General features: G+C 36.5%; 1 protein-coding gene and 1 long non-coding RNA gene across 2 annotated transcripts in view; one reads left to right on the top strand and one right to left on the bottom strand.

The window, feature by feature from the left end:
- Window positions 1-4305, top strand: part of LOC125268899 — an 85710-nt gene extending 81405 nt beyond the window's left edge. The window contains exon 3 of the long non-coding RNA XR_007184997.1: window positions 4021-4305. This is a non-coding gene — a long non-coding RNA (uncharacterized LOC125268899). The remainder of the gene's footprint in view (window positions 1-4020) is intronic.
- Window positions 1-17859, bottom strand: part of spata17 (spermatogenesis associated 17) — a 32681-nt gene that overhangs the window by 9355 nt on the left and 5467 nt on the right. The window contains exons 5-9 of the mRNA XM_048191508.1: window positions 16943-17046; window positions 11149-11272; window positions 8693-8878; window positions 5972-6120; window positions 2269-2404 (exon numbers count right to left, since the gene is read on the bottom strand). Coding sequence (XP_048047465.1) covers window positions 2269-2404; window positions 5972-6120; window positions 8693-8878; window positions 11149-11272; window positions 16943-17046 — 699 coding nt within the window. The remainder of the gene's footprint in view (window positions 1-2268; window positions 2405-5971; window positions 6121-8692; window positions 8879-11148; window positions 11273-16942; window positions 17047-17859) is intronic.

The following is a 17859-nucleotide window of genomic DNA, read 5'->3' as shown; positions in this document are numbered from 1 at the left end:
TCAAACGCAAGAATGCCATGAACAAAATTGTAGCTGGATACTTCTCCAAGCCTGTTCATGCTCAAGTAAAAAACAAAAAGGTATTGGGAATTTTTAATCTCGGAATTGTGAGTTTATGTCTCACAACACACTATACAAGAATCACAATAAATTTGTCTACAAATATGAATAGATATCTTATAATGTATGATTTAATATCTTACCATGTGTCTTTGTATTTCACAATATCAAGAAATAAAGTCATATCATATATGTATATATACTGTGCATTTACCATTCAAAGGGGGATTTTTAATGCTTTTGAATGAATTCTCCTATGCTCACTAAGCCTGTATTTACTTGATGAAAAATACAGTAAAATAGTAATAGTGACAAAAAAAAAAAAATTATAATGTAATATATTTTTAAAATGAAATTTACTAGCTGAATTTTCAGCATCAGTACTCCAGTCTTCAGTGTCCGTGATAACTTCAGAAATCATTCTAATATACTGAAACATTTCTTATTATTATCAGTGTTGATAATAACGTATTTAATACTTTTGTGGAAACTGTGACGCCTTTTTTCAGGATCTTGATGAACTGAAAAAAGTTCCAAAGAACAGCATTAACTTAAAATAGAAATCTTTTATAACATTATAAATGTTTTAAAAATTTTGTTTCTTACAAATAGGATTTAAAGTGTCAAAGTAAACAAAATTTTGTCAATAGCGGTAAAAACATGTTGGAGTACCCCAGGGTTGTGTTAGCTCTGCTGTACTTTTTACTTTGTACACCGATGACTGTCTGTCACCAATGAATGCCTTCAGTGTATATATATATTATATATATATATATATATAGTCAAACCAAAAATGATTCATTTTTGATATTTTTGATATATTTTTACTAGTGGGTGCAGGACACTATAGTTCATTTATGTAACTGAGGATAGCAAAATAAAGTAAACTGTGACACATTATACCCAAAAATTCTTCATACAGTGGACTACCAGTAAAATTGATAAAAATTTGGAACCAAAAGTTCTTCAGACACTTTGACCTGACCATGTTTTGCTTAAGTGTAATCTGACATTATCTGATTAATTTTTTCTGACAGTTTAACTCTGAGATCTTGTCATATTTTATTACCATTTTTTTAAACTATAGTGAATAAACTGTATTATTGAATGAAATGTTCAAGGTGTCTGAATAAATAAATATGTATATAATCGTATATAATCGTATATATATATGTATATAATCGTATTTACTGTCACTTTTAAATAAGCTGATTATATATATATATATATATATATATATATATATATATATATATATATATATATATATATATATATATTTTTTTTTTTTTTTTTTTCCCTCAAACGAACAAACATCTTACTGACCTCAAACTTTTGAACAGTGTGGTGTATGTGCTATTGTGGCAAAGCTCTTCTGGGTGGGGAATCACCCCTGAGGCTGAGGGTTTGCCTCCTGTTAAGCTATGGATCAGTGATAATCCTTAAAATGGTGTCCTCTGCCACATCAATTATGCTTATCATAGGCACGCTCGTTATGCTGAGTCTTCATTACTGTCAGATGGCGTGAACACCAGCCTCAGACCATCACGGTATAAATCAAGATATACTGGGCTACTTTCCAAAAGAATCAGAGAGAATCATGTACCACGTCTTTTAACCTGTAACGTATTACAGATTGGCATGGATATAGTGAAGCTAGACCTGTGTCTGATATATTCTGGGAATGACCTGATGAATTCTGTTCCCTGTTTAAAAAAAAAAAAGTCCAAAATTTTATGCCATAGAGATAACAATTAAAACACAGAGCGGAACCGAGGCGCCACATCTAGTATCAACCAAGCATACATGAGCGGTGTCAGCAGTAGGGGCTCTCTTATTTATTTCATTCCGGAGGAGGTATTTCTGGGCAATTGCGCTGGATGCAGAGGGTAGTGCCTGCTGGTAAGAGCCAATAAAGAACTCTCATCCATGAACGGCCTTCAGCAGAGACACAGTCAATTACCTAATGTGAGGACTTTGAGGGGGGGAGAAAGCCTTTTCTCCTCATTTACTTGTGGGTATTTATTAAATTGCTGTCAAATTTGACAAATTTGCGATGCTCATCATGGAGGTTGTTTTGGTGGGGGTTCGTGGGTTCACCAGTCCCCCTCCCATCACCATCACAGACCCCATATCCCTTTTCCAGATACATGCCAGCACACAATGCGCGTTGGCAGTTCTACATGTGCATGCTAGCGAAACGTGTACCTTTTTCCCCTGAAGGTACTCCTTGTGCTCCTCTCGGAAGTGCTTGGTCCCATATGCCACCTGCTCAAAGGGGGTGGAGGTGTGCATCAGGCCCTCGTACCGCTTAATTCGGCTTGTGTTTGAAAACGGAAGGAAACTGTGTGGCAAAAAACACATAATAATTCAAATAGTTAATATATTATTTGATCAAAATACATTAAAAACAATAAAATTGTGAACTACGATGCAAGTCTTCTACTGTAATTGATTTAAAAATATAATTTATTCCTGTGATGGCAAAGCTGAATTTTTAGCATCATTACTTAGTCTTCAATTTCACATGATCCTGCAGAAATCATTATTTTGCTGATTTTGGTGCTTTTGATCAATTTAGTATGTCTTTGTTGGATTAAAGAATTCATTTATTTAAAAATAGGGGGAAAAAAATTGCACTGACCCCAAATGTAATGTATATGAATAGGAACGTATTTTTCAACAACGGCTTGTTGTATTAGCCTTATGTATGGAAAAGAGCATAACCTCAGTGTCGGCCCCATTACTGGCCTCTCGTCTTGGCTAACGTGACTAAGAGCTAACGCTCTGCTATTTCCAGAGCACATGTTACTTATATATCATCACATTGCCTCATCCCTCCCTCGCAGGCACTTTTCATTCTAGTCCAGATCATTTCCAAACCCAAATCGCTTCTTAATCGTTGTGATGTCTTGTGGTTGTTTCTGCACATGCTGCGTGTTTGCTGGGCACACGTTCAGTGCAAATAGCAGTTACTTAGGAAAAATGCCAGATGTTAATTACAGCGAGGTTGATTTTGTAAATTGTACCCAAGACACTTTGCCTGGAGGAAGATTTATCCAGTGCGGTACAAGAGGTGTCTGCGCGAGGCTGGATAAACGTCCGCTGGGCATTGGCTTGGCTTGTCACAAAACAAACAAACAACCAACAACCTTGGCACTTTCTGTGAACACAATCTGCAAAGAAAGGTTTTTTATTCCCGATGCTTGGTGTGTTCGTTCCCTTTTATGATGATGAAACCTGAAGTGCAAGAGAAGCCCTGTCCTCTTTAATGAAATCAAACCAGACAAATATGGAAAATGTAAACATAATCGCTCCACCTGGAAAAGTTGCAAGTTTGCAATACAGTACATTGCAAAACTGGCACATATTCAGATGGGATTGTCTAAACAGACATTAGATTAAAGACTTTGTCTCGTATTTTTAAATTAATGCTTTCTGAAACATCTGTTTCTGAAAAAAAATATAAAATAATACTGGCTGCGCCAACTAAAGTGAAACTTTCTGGCAGAACTGGAGTTTGTTTGACACTCTCTTTAGTCATTTCTTTAAAGAACCATCCTGAACAAGATCATTATTTATTAGAGGACTTCTCCTGTCACGTAAGTACCACATAAGCAATAATGCTTGCTAAAGCTTTGATGGTGCAAGGTAAAAAGGGGGGGTGACATCAAACACCACGCTGGCCCTTTAAATAATGGCCCAATCTCCCACAGACATCCTTATACACTAGAGACACCAGCCTCCCTACAAGACAGATTACAGTGCAACCCATGCTAATGTGCACATGGGACGGACATCACAGAGCAAAAATTAATGTGGCCCCAATGTCCCAGAATACACAACGCTTCTGCTGCTTGCCGGCTGTTTCACTTACTGCCTTCATTGCCACTGAATTGCATTTTAATAGGGTAGTTTTTATTCATTGAAAGCCATTAAGGAAAGTTTGACTTCTCGCAGGGGATCTTTTGGCAGTGCAGACCAATGCCCAGTGACAACACCCTAGGAGGCCACAAAAACAGGAAAAGGGGGAGTGTGCAAGAAGAAGTGAAGGGAACAGTGAAGAAGCAGGGGTAGATAAAAAGAGAAATATGTATACATGTGTGTATTCAGCCTTGCACATTTGTAAACCGACATACAGGGTAACACTTTTAAACTGAACAATGTAAAAGACAAAATAAAAGAATAAATTATAGCTTTTAGAAATCATTTCTAGAAATTATTAAACTTATTTTTTTTTTTAAATTGAATACATATATATATATATATATATATATATATATATATATATATATATATATATATATATATATATACACACACACACTGTATAATGTCAATTAAATGTAATTTTTTTATGCAACGTAGTATTTAGATTTGTTTATTTACCACATGTAGCATATTATTAGTTTACCTGACAAAATATTTCACAGTGTAGTTCTCGATACTTAAAACCAGATAAACAAGAGATATTTTCAAAATTAATAAACACTTCATAGTCCAAGTACTTATCCAAGTAATTATTTGTCAAACTATAAGCCAATGTGTTTAGTCCACTATGGAACATTTTTTTTTTTTTCCTAAATTATGGTAATCCATCCCAGCATTATCTGCATCGGAGGCTGAGGAGACATCACTAGGAAATTAAGCTGGTGGTGGAAAAAAATGGAGCAGCAACATTTTAGTGGCTCTTTGAAACATTTTGGAGAAAATTAGCGGGAAACGAGAGTAGGATCCTGGATCAAAAAGACTCTAATCATGCTTCGCCATGCCCTGCAGACACCACATGTATAATACGATTTACACAGTAACCACCTCTCCTATTACAGCCTGTTTGGGGTATTCTGTGTTAATGGGGTTAGCTAATTTACTGTTTAAAGTCGGAGCAAGAAGAAAAAAAAAAAATTAAACATGATTAAAAAACATTGCACATTCAGCTTGTAATTAAAATAAAAAGGGTTTTAAAACAGAGATGGCACTGAAGTAATGTAAAAAAAAAAAAAATACAGTATTTATTATGGTAATCTGCTTCAATAATTATATAACAGAGAAGACTAATAATGTCTCAGCAAGGATGAAACAGTATAGGGCTATAAATAGTTGCTGTTGTTTGTTAACTTATTTAGCAACTAACCCCACTTGAGATTTTACCATCTGCTTCAAACTTTGAGAGAATAAAGTGTGGGGTTTATCTTGTTGTGTGATTAATGTGCGTCTACATACTGTCACAAATAGACTCTGAGCACTCAACAATTTAGACTATTACACTTGGAAAAATAATTTTACGTTCACGTTAATATCTACAGTGGCCTCAAAAAGTATTTGGACACTTAAGTTTACCCAAATATGAAAATTAACCCTACCCCTACTTGATAATGCAGTGTAAATTTATAGAGTACATGGCTCCAGAAAGTATTTGGACACTTACAGTATGCAATGCCATTTATATGTTTTGAAGTGTAGTTCACCCAAAAAATTAAAATTCTGTTATTATTTACTGACCTTCATGTTGTTCCAAATCTGTATGTTCCTTCTGTGGAACACATAAGATGATATTTTGAAGAATGTTTCAACTGTTTTTGTCCATATAATAAAGTCAGCATTGTTTAGGACACCACTGACATTTATTTTATACAGAGAGAGAGAGAGAAAAGACGTTTGTCTTTTGTGTTTCACAGATGCCACAAGGGTGAGTAATTGAAGCCACACTTACTGTACATAAGTGTCCAAATACTTTTTGGATCTTACTGAGATCTTGTGCGATGAATTTACACTTCATTATCAAATATTGCTACAGAATATGTCCCATTGACTATATTCAGCTCCAAATCAATACATACAAGCATTTCTCTACTGCAGCTTTTTGGGATGTGTACATGCGAGCACTTGTGTGTGTGTGTGTGTAACTCACGTCTGGTCGATGACGCGAGTCCTCCACTCCTGCCGTTTGAGCTCCTCTCTGGCCTCCTCCAGGGCAGTGATGGATGTGGCCACGCGCAGGCTTGGCTCCAGGGGCCGCTGCCGCTGCTGCTGCACCTCCAGAGCTGGGCGAAAGGGCCCCTGACAGGTACGGGGGATAAGGTAAATGTTTTATTGCCCAGACCCGCCCGCCTCATTATTGATGAGGCCCCTGTGGACGGCCAGCTGGACCCTCGAAAGCCCCAGTCTTTTCATCTAAGACATTAACACACCTGACCAGTGCTGATAATGATACGTTGACCATACAATGAAGGCCTTAAAGAGGTCGAGGTGGTAGAGACTTCAAGTAAACGCACTAGATTTCACTACCAAATATATATGCAAACAGAATAGCCATGTCAAATTTTTTTATTAAGAAAATAAATTATACCCGTGTAATTTTTCAGGTACATTTTTATATTTTTATCACTTAATGTCACATTAAATTTTGATGAAATCTGACGTTTTGGAGCTGTCAAGAGTGTATTGCAGGTACTTGCAGGCTGTCAAGGTATTGCAGGCTGTCAAGAGTGTTTGCAGGTACTATATTTTTTTTTATTGTAAAGCACTTTGGGTCAACCTCTGTTGGCTTACACGTGCTCTAAAAATAAAGTTTGACTTGGCTTCTTACCTGTGTCACCAAACCACTTTAACCACTGTTATACATTTAACAATGCTAATAAAAATTACCACTATACCTTGTAGTATAAAGTAAACACCATGGCATATGAATATGGCAAGCAAACAATACCATGTTACCTGTCCAAAATTAATAGACTTATCATTGTATGGCATTCATTTTGGACAGGTATGGTTTTGTTCCACAAACATTTAACTGACATGTTGATACACAAGTTTTCAGATTGTGTTTAGTTGCCCAAATAGAAAGTTATGCTCTATACTTTTTGAACTGAAGCGAGGTTTTGAACTGGCGCGCACAAACTTGTGGCATGGCTCCACATGCATAACTTATTGTTTTGGTTGCTGTTAGTTTAAATGTGACCTTCAGACATTGCTGTTTTTAATTCATGCTGGCGCAACATTCTCTGCCCTTGATACTATCAAGACCAGATCAGCACCTGGCACTGACCAATCCCCTTACTTCCCCTAACAATACACATAATCAATCTATCACTCGCAGATGCTTATCACACAGGGAGAGATGCCTAGGGAGGGGGCTCCACCTCAGACCACAAATAATTGAGAGAGAGAGAGAGAGAGAGAGAGAGAGAGAGAGATGGCATGAGGGAAGGGGAGGAGAGGTTTGAGGGTGGGTGCTTATTCTGGGGTCTTTGTAAGGGCAAAATGTAGATAAATAATGCATCTTCATCTATTGCACATTGTGTGAAAGATGTGGCAGTTTTTTTTTAATGAATTCCGACTAACTGGGCCCAGCTGGAGCGAAAAGCCAGCCCAGGGAGAAGAACTCGGGCTCTAATAAAAAGAAATGACTCACGCTTCATTTCTGCTCACTTATGTTTTACATTAATAGAAACCAATAATAAGAACCAGTTACCATAAAAGTCATGGACCGTAAATAACACAAATGGCAAATACGTATCATCAAATCTCCCTCACAGCTGGACAAGATGACATGCTAGATTTGGAAGTACTTAAAGATATTCTTTATCAGGGCACCTTTACATGTTGCGGTATTCCCTTGCTGAGATTCCCTTAATGGGATCCATGGAATAAAGGGGCTTGGGTTGACAGGCGTGCTTATCACCGGTTATCTGGCTGTCTAAATGCTTTGGCGGTATCCAGGCGAGAAGGGAGGCACGTTTAATGATATTATTCCATTTTTACAGCAAGTTTTTCTAAATGATCTCACGGTGGCAATAAATCCTAGCTTGAATCATAGTTATCTCAGGATCTTTTTTGTTAATTGTCACCACACTCTGTCATCTTTTTGAGGCCATTTCATTGAAATAGTCTAGGGACATCTACAAATGCTTTAAGTTGATATAATATCCTAGTGAAACATTTGTTATGAATATAAATGAAAGTTTTAGTGTGAGTTTGCTTAAAGACAAATACAAGTTCTTATAACAACACTACATTAGACAAACTACATGTATAAAAAACATTTATCTTTCCCTGAATTTCACCACAATGTGGCAATAGTTCACCAAAAATAATAATTCTGTCATCATTTACTTACCCATACGATGATCCATATGACTAAAGAACGATTTTAAAGAATGCCCTCACTCTTTTCCATGCAGTTACAATAAATGGGGACTGGAGCTTTTAAGTTTCAAACCAAGACAAAAACACCATAAAAGTATCATAAAAGTGGTTCATACAACTTGTGCACTTTATTCCAAGTCTTATGAGGTCATACGAGAGTTCAGTTTAGTATGGTTCATGAACTAATCATTCAGAATGGTTTTATAAACTTCACCTTCTGATTCATTGAAGAGATCTAACTCAAAAGAACTATTTGTTCACCAATGAGACATCGCTACTCATGAAAACAGCAAGGTCATCTAGGACAGAAACAATTTTTGTCTGTTCCTCACTTATTTTATGTCTTTAGAAGTTTTTTTTTTATAAAGGACACAAGTCATATGGACTGCTTGAAAGCCTGAAAATCCTTTTGTCTTCCAGTGAACATTTTTGAAATGACAAAAAGGTGAGAAAATGATGAAGGAAATCTTGGTCATGATCTCACCTGTGGCTTTTTGTGAATGGGTGGTAGACGCTCTCTGTTTGGCATCAGGTTGGACAGATCAGGGACTGTATCAGGGGTCTTCCTCTCTTTGGGAGCTGATCGAACCAGAAGCGGTTTTACTTTTCTCAGTCTCAGCTCCATCTCATCAGGCTCTGCTCTGAACGGTGAATTGAAAACACCCGGACGCTAAGATGAGCACACAAACACAAAAAAAGGGTGTTGTTTAGATAAGCAAGGTGAACTAAATGTTATGCTTCTATTAGCATAATGAAGAGAAAGTCTTTTTCTCTAAATGATTGTCCTTAAACCTTGCAAACCAAACACATCCTCATGCCCCCTTTAATAACTCATTTGCTAGCAATGGACTGCTAACAGCTTCCATTATACCTCTCATCATATGTATCCATGCAAAACCCACAGCAAAACACATTTAGCTTTCAGGAAAAGGAACCCACTTTATTCGGTCGACCACAGCAAAACAATTATACTTGTCACCTCCCCTGAATGGACACACATCCATCACTCTGGCATGTGTCATGTCTGCTAGCGTAAATGTCTGCTAGCTAACTATGAGCTGTCTGATCTTACTGTAGCACTTCAGTGGTTCTTAGTTTGGCCTGAGGAATAACAGCTAGAATAATTAGTCTCTAATCAGATGCTTCCTCATATGTGCTTAATTAGCAGCCAAAGTTTTTTAAAGCTTTGTTACTATATATGCTAATAGCTTTCACAGGTAATACGCCTCAGTAAGGCTCCTGCGCCGGTTTGAATTGTGTAGCTTTGGGTGTCACATGGTGGGGGGTATACCACAAACTCCCAACTTGCCTCGGACTTACAGGAAAAGAGCAATGATGTTGACCCTCGTACCGAGGAACTACATCTATGTCAGCACAGCCACTTTTGTCCAGCGGAATTTTCTCTGGTTAACGATGAACCATGGGAGACCCATCCATTTCACGGAGACAAGGTCAGACTGTGGGAACATAAGTTGCCCAGCATAGAGACACAGAGTGAGAATGAGAAAATCAGGGAGGGGGAGAGCAGAGTTAGACTTGAGAGAGACTGAGAGAGAGTGAGAAAACTAAGAAGAGAGTTAAACCTTTCCTGCAACTGACAAGTCTGAGATCGAGGTTTGTGGTTTAAATGACGTCCTTATTAGGATGCGTCATGAATTATGTGCATGGTCATATGTGCAATATTTTTTACATTTACAAACGCAGAGGCCCCTCTATAATATAATATAATTTATAATATAACTATCATCGATCAAAAGTTTGGGGTCAAGAAGATTTAAAAAAAAAAAAAAAAAAATACTTCTATTCAGCAAAGATGCATTAAATTGATAAAAAATGATTGTTCAAATAAATGCTGGTCTTCTGAAAATAATGTATCATGGTTTCCACAAAAAATATTAAGCGGCACAATTGCTTTTAACGTTGATGAGAAATAGCACCAAATCAGCATATTAGAATGATTTCTGATGGATCATGTGACACTGAAGACTGGAGTAATGTCTTCTGAAAATTCAGCTTTGCCATCACAGGAATAAATTACATTATAAATTATATTAAATAGTTTTTTAGACAACATTACTGTTTCTACTGAATTTTTGATCAAATAAATGCAGCCCTGGTGAGCATAAGACACTTCTCTTGAAAACATAAAAAAATCATAACTAATTATAATTTAAAACATTATTTGAACATAATATATTACATTATAAAATGCTTATCCATTCATCAGTTCATTTCAAAATAATAATAATAAATGAAAAATAATAGATACATTTTTTTTTTTAATTTTTCTAGGGCTTTTCTAAATATTTTCAATCAATGGGACACAGGAAAAAAAGTACACAGTTAAAAAAAGAAAGAAAGAAAACTGACTGGTAAACTAGTCAATCCCAGTAACACCAGCCCACACACACATATTTTATCCTTACTGTATCTCCCTCTAAAGCATCTTTTAACTAGCATGTGGTCCCTCGCATCTGTTGTCCATTAGCTGATGTGTATTATTTCTTGATTTCCTGCCTCAGACTGCAGGCAGCAATGTCCTCATGCCCTGTTCACAGTGTGGCTGGCACTAAGCGTCCAGTGACCAGAGCAGGAACATGGCATGAGCGGTGTGGCCACAGGAGGCTGTGATGACCATAAAAGCATGAAGGAGAGGCCACAAAATGAAATATCTGCTCACCCCACACTGCTGCTGAATCAACAACGGCCAGAGCACTTCATCATAATTATCAAGACACATTATAGCCAGAGGGATTTCTGAAAAGAATATATATATCAGCAAATGATCGCAGCGGTTAGGAGCTTGCTGTAAGAATAAACTACAGCAGGTCTTCATACTCCATACCGGCACAGTTCCTTTTGATTCCGTGACCTTAAATAAATGCACTTATATGTATGCTGGATATACGTGCATGTCCATCTCATTGATTCCGCACTGACCTGTTTAGTGCTCAAGAGGAAGTGGAATCTCTGAGCCTGGATGTTTTTCTCTTGTTCCTCTTTTTCCAAAGTGATCCGTTCTCTCTCTTTTCTCTGGAGCTCTGCAAATTCCTCCAGGTCTCTCCTGGGAAGCAGAGAACAGTACAAATAAACTCACAGTTTTTCCAACTCACACTTCTGTAAACTCTTGTCTTAGTCCCAAGATATCAGATGATGTTCAATACACTTGTGGATTGTTCAAGAGAGCAGCTTTACTGACAAAATAATAGTCTGACAAACTTGTATGTATGTATGATAAAATGACCAAAGGGTGTTGTTAGTGAAAGTGACATGACGTGTAGCCAAGTGTGGTGTGCTCTGCATTTCACCCATCCAAGTGCACACACAGCAGTGAGTATTGAACACATACACAGAGTAGTGAGAAGCCATTTTTGCTCTGGCGCCCGGGGAGTGATTGGGAGTTAGGTGCCTTGCTCAAGGAAACCTCAGTTGTGGGTAATGAGTGGAAGAGAGCTCTGTTCATTCACTACCCCCACCTACATTTTCTGCCGGTACTGAGACTCGAACCCACAACTTTTGGTTTATAAGTCAGACTCTCTAACTATTAGGCTCAACTGCCCCCAGTTGGCATGGTATGCATACGTTTTGAAATATTGCAAGGCCGTGAAAGCCTATGTAGCAAAAAAAAAAAAAAATAAAAAAAAAAAAAATTATAATAATGAACATAATACTTCCTGTTAGTTATTTTGCTCTGTACACTGACCTTTAAAAATCACCTTACTTTTCCTATGATGCATTTTTCTCTCCCATTTCCTCTCCGTAAAAGTAAATCGCCAAATAAATCAAATACGCAGAGTAGTTTGGGCTGTGAGCGTGTTTTCTATTGTGGTCTGAGGTCACAATGTTCAAACGCTTTCTGACCAGCCTCGGTTTCTTTCGTTTGGCATCACGCTGTCTGTGTGACCTTTGTCAACCTATATCTCCTGCTTATTATTAATTGCACTGCAGTGGACAAAAGCCAAATAGATTTGTAACCGTGGAAGGGGATCTCGATCTGTGTCTAAGAGAAGGCTGGGGTAACACATAAACCTCATTAGTGTTGATGGGCCAGTAGGGAGACATGGGAGCAGCTAACACAGATGACCTTTGTGTGTCCTTACACAACACACCGCAATAAGCACCCTGGGCCCATTGAATTGCATCCACTTACTGTAGAATCCACCAGGTGCTAATCACCCTTACATATCAACAGATAGGCACGTAGTATTCAGTCAAAAATACAGGTCGTTTACAGCAGACTTCACTCTTTTCTTAACCTTTTTTTTCAATGTGTTATGTGTGTGTACATATATATATATATATATATATATATATATATATACACAACAGTTCTTTCTGGATACTACTGTTATTTTGTAACGGAGTATAGTTTTAAGAGTTTTTTTAGGTGAGGATATAGTTGTTTAGACCTCAGATATGCAATTTATATGTAAACATAGCACCTATTTGAAAATTTGTTTAGACGCTTTCAGAGATGCAAGCTTCAGGACGTCAGCAGCCGTTTAGTGCTCAAGTACCTGCAGAGAACAGCTTCACCTCAGCCAGTCCTTCGGGAATTTGCCACTGGCTCTTATGTAGATAGTGTTTAAACATGAGGTATATCAGATGGGCAATCTTCGGCCTTATTAATATATTTCTTGTTCCAGAGCTATTAAACATGAGGTATTCGTTTTGGGTATATCAGATGGGCAATCTTCGGTCTTATTAATATATTTCTTGTTCCAGAGCTAATAGATTCAGCTTAAGGGCTACATTAAGTTTCATAACTTTATATTTACATTGAAATTAAATTCTGTACTAACTAGAGAGCTGCTTTATGATTGACTGAACTGTTTGCTAGTGTTTATTTCCTATTTTACTTCTTATACTGTTATAAAGGTTATTGTTGTTAATTTAAATTATATTGTTCAATAAAAAATATTTTATATAAATAACATGCCGTATTTTTTGGTACTGAGAAAGAGTCCGTTAATGATTTCGACTTGAGTGAAAGTTACATTAATACGCCATGAGATGGCGGCAAAGACTGTCTGAGTGAGTCAGTCAGTCACAAAGACTTTTATATTGAAATGGAATGAAGCGACTCAATGTTCCTTCATTACTAGTTCTGAAATGACGTTTTAGAATTAGTAACGGAGGCTTGGGCCCTGTTAAACTGTCAACTTGAGATTTGAATCTGTGGCGGAAGGAAGTAGTTCCTCACAAAAGAGGGTTTTTAAAGACACTCCATTGTTGTTCTTATTTATTTACACACTTGTGCCGTCGAAATGTTGTATAAATGCAATATTACATTCGTAGCCATGCGATATGGCTGTACATCAGCACGCTGTGATTACCTGAATCACAGTTGTGCTGTTATACAGCCATATCACATGGCTACTTTTGTGACATTGCTCATATATTATATATATACAGTACAGTCCAAAAGTTTGGAACCACTAAGATTTTTAATGTTTTTAAAAGAAGTTTCGTCTGCTCACCAAGGCTACATTTATTTAATTAAAAATACAGTAAAAAACAGTAATATTGTGAAATATTATTACAATTTAAAATAACTGTTTTCTATTTGAATATATTTCACAAAGTAATTTATTCCTGTGATGGCAAAGCTGAATTTTCAGCATCATTACTCCAGTCTTCAGTGTCACATGATCCTTCAGAAATCATTCTAATATGCTGATCTGCTGCTCAAGAAACATTTAATGTGTACAATTGTACAAAATATTTGTGTACAATATTTTTTTTCAGGATTATTTGATGAATAGAAAGTTCAAAAGAACAGTGTTTATCTGAAATCTAATCTTTTGTCACATTATAAATGTCTTTACTGCCACTTTTGATTGATTTAATGCATCCTTGCTGAATAAAAGTATTCATTTCTTTAATTTCTTTTCAAAAAAAATAAAAATAAAAATTCTTACTGACCCCAAACTTTTGAACGGTAGTGTATAATGCTACAGAAGCTTTGTATTTCAGATAAATGCTGTTCTTTTGAACTTTCTATTCATCAAGGATTCCTGAAAAAAAAAGTACACAACTGTTTTCAACATTGAAAATAATCATAAATGTTTCTTGAGCAGCAAATCAGCATATTAGAATGATTTCTGAAGGATCATGTGACACTGAAGACTGGAGTAACGATGCTGAAAATTCAGCTTTGCATCACAGGAATAAATTACTTTGTCAAATATATTTAAATAGTACACAGTTATTTTAAATTGTAATAATATTTCACAATATTACTGTTTTTTACTGTATTTTTAATTAAATAAATGTAGCCTTGGTGAGCAGACGAAACTTCTTTTAAAAACATTAAAAATCTTAGTGGTTCCAAACTTTTGGACTGTACTGTATATATATATATATTAGTGTGTGTGTCATATGAAGTATAATTACCAGAGTGCTTTTTGACATTTGTCATAATGGAATTTCAGTATTAACTATAAATTCTCAGATTTCCACTTACTGTAATTGAATTAAAGAAATTTGCAAAAACCAGCAAAAGCCACCTACTATGAGTTGTGTTTTTTTAATGAAAACACACACAAAAAACAAAATATGATTAATTAGAAGAATTTAACAGCTTTTAAGGTGGAAAACATCAAGATCAATTTGCCCATAAAATGGGATTTGGTATACTTCTCTGTAATGAATGCAGTAATTTGTGTGATTAAGCATATGCATAGCGTGGCCTGTGTATTTTGGAGTCTTTCTTTGATAAAAGACCTGCCCTAAATACTATGAAATGTTTATAAAGAAAAAAAAAAAAAACATTTAATAAGGCCTGCAGTTAAGGAGTGAGTTTCACAGATGTCCTTGAAAGGGACACGAGAGCAGAAAAAGTAGCCTGAGCAATGGGAGTCCATAAATTCCCCCTGTGTTTCCAAAGAGTTAAAGATTTGCCATGCTCAAACATTACAGAGAGAAATTTATCTGATTATGGCAGTAATAATTACCCAGCTGTTTATTACAGATAGAGAAATAATTCATGCAGGCAATAGGCCATGGTGGCAATGACACTCCACATTTAGTAAATATGCAAGCCGCTCAGTTCTAATTACTCAAGCCCAGAGGAAGCCCTTATTAAGTGCTGGAACTTTAAGTGTCTTCTTGACAAGTGATAAATTGTTACATTGCACAAACTCTTGCTGTGGAATTGCCGCGGTGAACTCGGGTCTTGACTTCATTAAGGTATGCAGAGAAGGACAACTGAATGAAGATGGACACTAGAACATAGCGGGCCTTGTCGTCAGGCTAGAGCTAATGAAACGACACAGATCGTTTTGCATGGGGAGGAGGGGGATCCTTCACCGCTGGCAGGGAGAGAGAATGAGAGAGAGGGGCCGCCCTGACATGGGCAGTCGCTGGCCTCCTATCATTGGCATGCCGGGCTGGTCTGCTTGTGCTAAATGGGAACCATTAGGAAAATTTTGAATAATTTATTCAAGCGCCGGAGCTGTACGGATTAAAATCCTGGCACTGAGACCTTTGAGGGGTGACTAATCAGTCAGTGGGTGATCCTGAGCCCAACGTGGAACAGATTGTCAGAATCAGCGCAGTGATCTTTCACTTCACATCTATGACTGATTCATCATGACCTCAGAAGCGTTACATAAACAACTAATTAATGCGCCAACAGACAGGGTCTACCGACGGATAGAGAGAGAGGAAGAGAATGAGAGAGAAAGAACAGACAATCAAAAAATGGGATGTTGTTTGTAAAACACAGCGGGACATATATCCAAAACTCACTGAGACATGACTGACTGTTCCTATGTTTTTTACACATCAAGCAACTTTGACTTAAAATACTTTATTACTGACCAGGTGGATTAATCAGACAATATTTGGGAATTTCTGAGTGAGCTTGAGCCAGTAATTGATATATAATAATTAACATTTTTATCTGTCCATATATATATAGTATAATATATAACAAAACAGGAAATATACAGTCTGAATTTTAGACTTCTGTTAATCAGTTACTGGCGGATAACGCATTTTATTGTCCTTTTTCCACTCTGCTCGGAAGATATTGGCATCCTAAAAAACTCATGACAATCTGTGACAATCCCACACTAAATTTTGGCCTCTCCTGAAAGGGAAACAGAAAAACAAAGTTTCCAACATTTAAGACAGCGTAGTACATGATGGCCCAGTGTTTTTATAGAGAAATGCAATGTGTTAACGTGATTCATAGATGAGAAACACCATTAAAAGAGAACATTCCCACTTAAAGAGAGGCTGGAGTAGGGAGGGAGATGGAGGGAGGGAGCAGGGTATGGGAGTCAGTGATCCAAGGAGCACTTAACAGATTTACATTTAATTTTAGCTAAACCCTTAAGATATTTTCCCACAAAATATATTGGTCACATTAAAAAAGTGACTTCGTTTTTATCAAAAGTAAAAGATGGCATCTTCCTTCAGCCCCTGAAGCAGGATTTTTTTTTTTTTTTTTTTTTTTTTATATAAATGTGGGGGTACACGCAAATCAGAGGCTAATTTTAAATTTCATAAAGTTATTCATTTTCAAGTAACCAGAGGCGATTTATGCATGACATGCTGCTAATGTATATGTCTAAAACATGCCGTTAAAGGCATGACATTCCTTTGTCTTTGCAAGAATTTCAGACAATGGTCATCTATGAACACTAGTTTAACGTAATGCTATGTACAAATAATACTTTATTTGGAGCAGTATATATAAAAATGAAATAATTTTAATTCTTCTCACCTGATGTGCGCATTCTTCCTTGTCAATCCCTCCAAATATCTCTTGCGTGCAAAATAACTGTGTACATACTTCCTCACATAATAGCCCCGCCATCTCTGCTGTATCTGCAAAAGAAGGACGAGTTCTGGTTATGAATATACCTGATTATTATTTTGTTGTCTTTACTATTCCACTGTATGGCTGTTAAAAAGTAGGAAGTTGAGCTTTATTTGGAATTGCAAAAAGTATTTGAAAGACAAATCAAAGTCAGAGCAAATTAAAGAAGTTCCGTGTCACTTTTGAGCTTGGAGTCATTGTCACTCCATGAAGAATGAGAGTGCTAGCTAGTGCCACCATGACAGCACCACTGAGGACCCAAAACAAAAAGGACAGATGTCCTTCAGGCTAATTAGGTACTTAAAACAATAGCAGGTAAATGAGAAAAAAAAAAGAATAATAAGGCAAAAACTAAACAAAACAAGAATTGCCATTGATCAGTAATCAATAGATAATTTTAAATAAAGTAATTGCAGGCTTGGATTCTGAGTTCTTTGTGACCTCTTAAGACTAGTAAAATCAATGATGCATATTGCTCAATTAGATCTAATACAAATCAGGCCTCCCTTGTAAACACTGATTTCTATTAAAAGGCTAACACATTGGCACATAAAAAGCATGATAAACATTTTATAGGATAAAGGAAATGACTAAAAAGAAGTTCAACACTGAACACTGGTTATTGTTTTCAGCTTTAATGGAAACAGCTTTCTGCTTTAATGCTTTCTGTCATCATATATACTTATCTGAGCATCTGATTACTTTTTTGATATACATTTGAATAATTCTAAAAGATCACACATATGTTTACATATAGTCCACAAGACAAAATAATAGCTGAATTTACAAAAAAGACCCCATTCAAAAGTTTACATACGCTT

Source organism: Megalobrama amblycephala, linkage group LG5 (assembly GCF_018812025.1).
Source record: "Megalobrama amblycephala isolate DHTTF-2021 linkage group LG5, ASM1881202v1, whole genome shotgun sequence".
Taxonomy (NCBI): domain Eukaryota; kingdom Metazoa; phylum Chordata; class Actinopteri; order Cypriniformes; family Xenocyprididae; genus Megalobrama; species Megalobrama amblycephala.
This window is presented reverse-complemented; position numbering and strand designations above follow the sequence as displayed.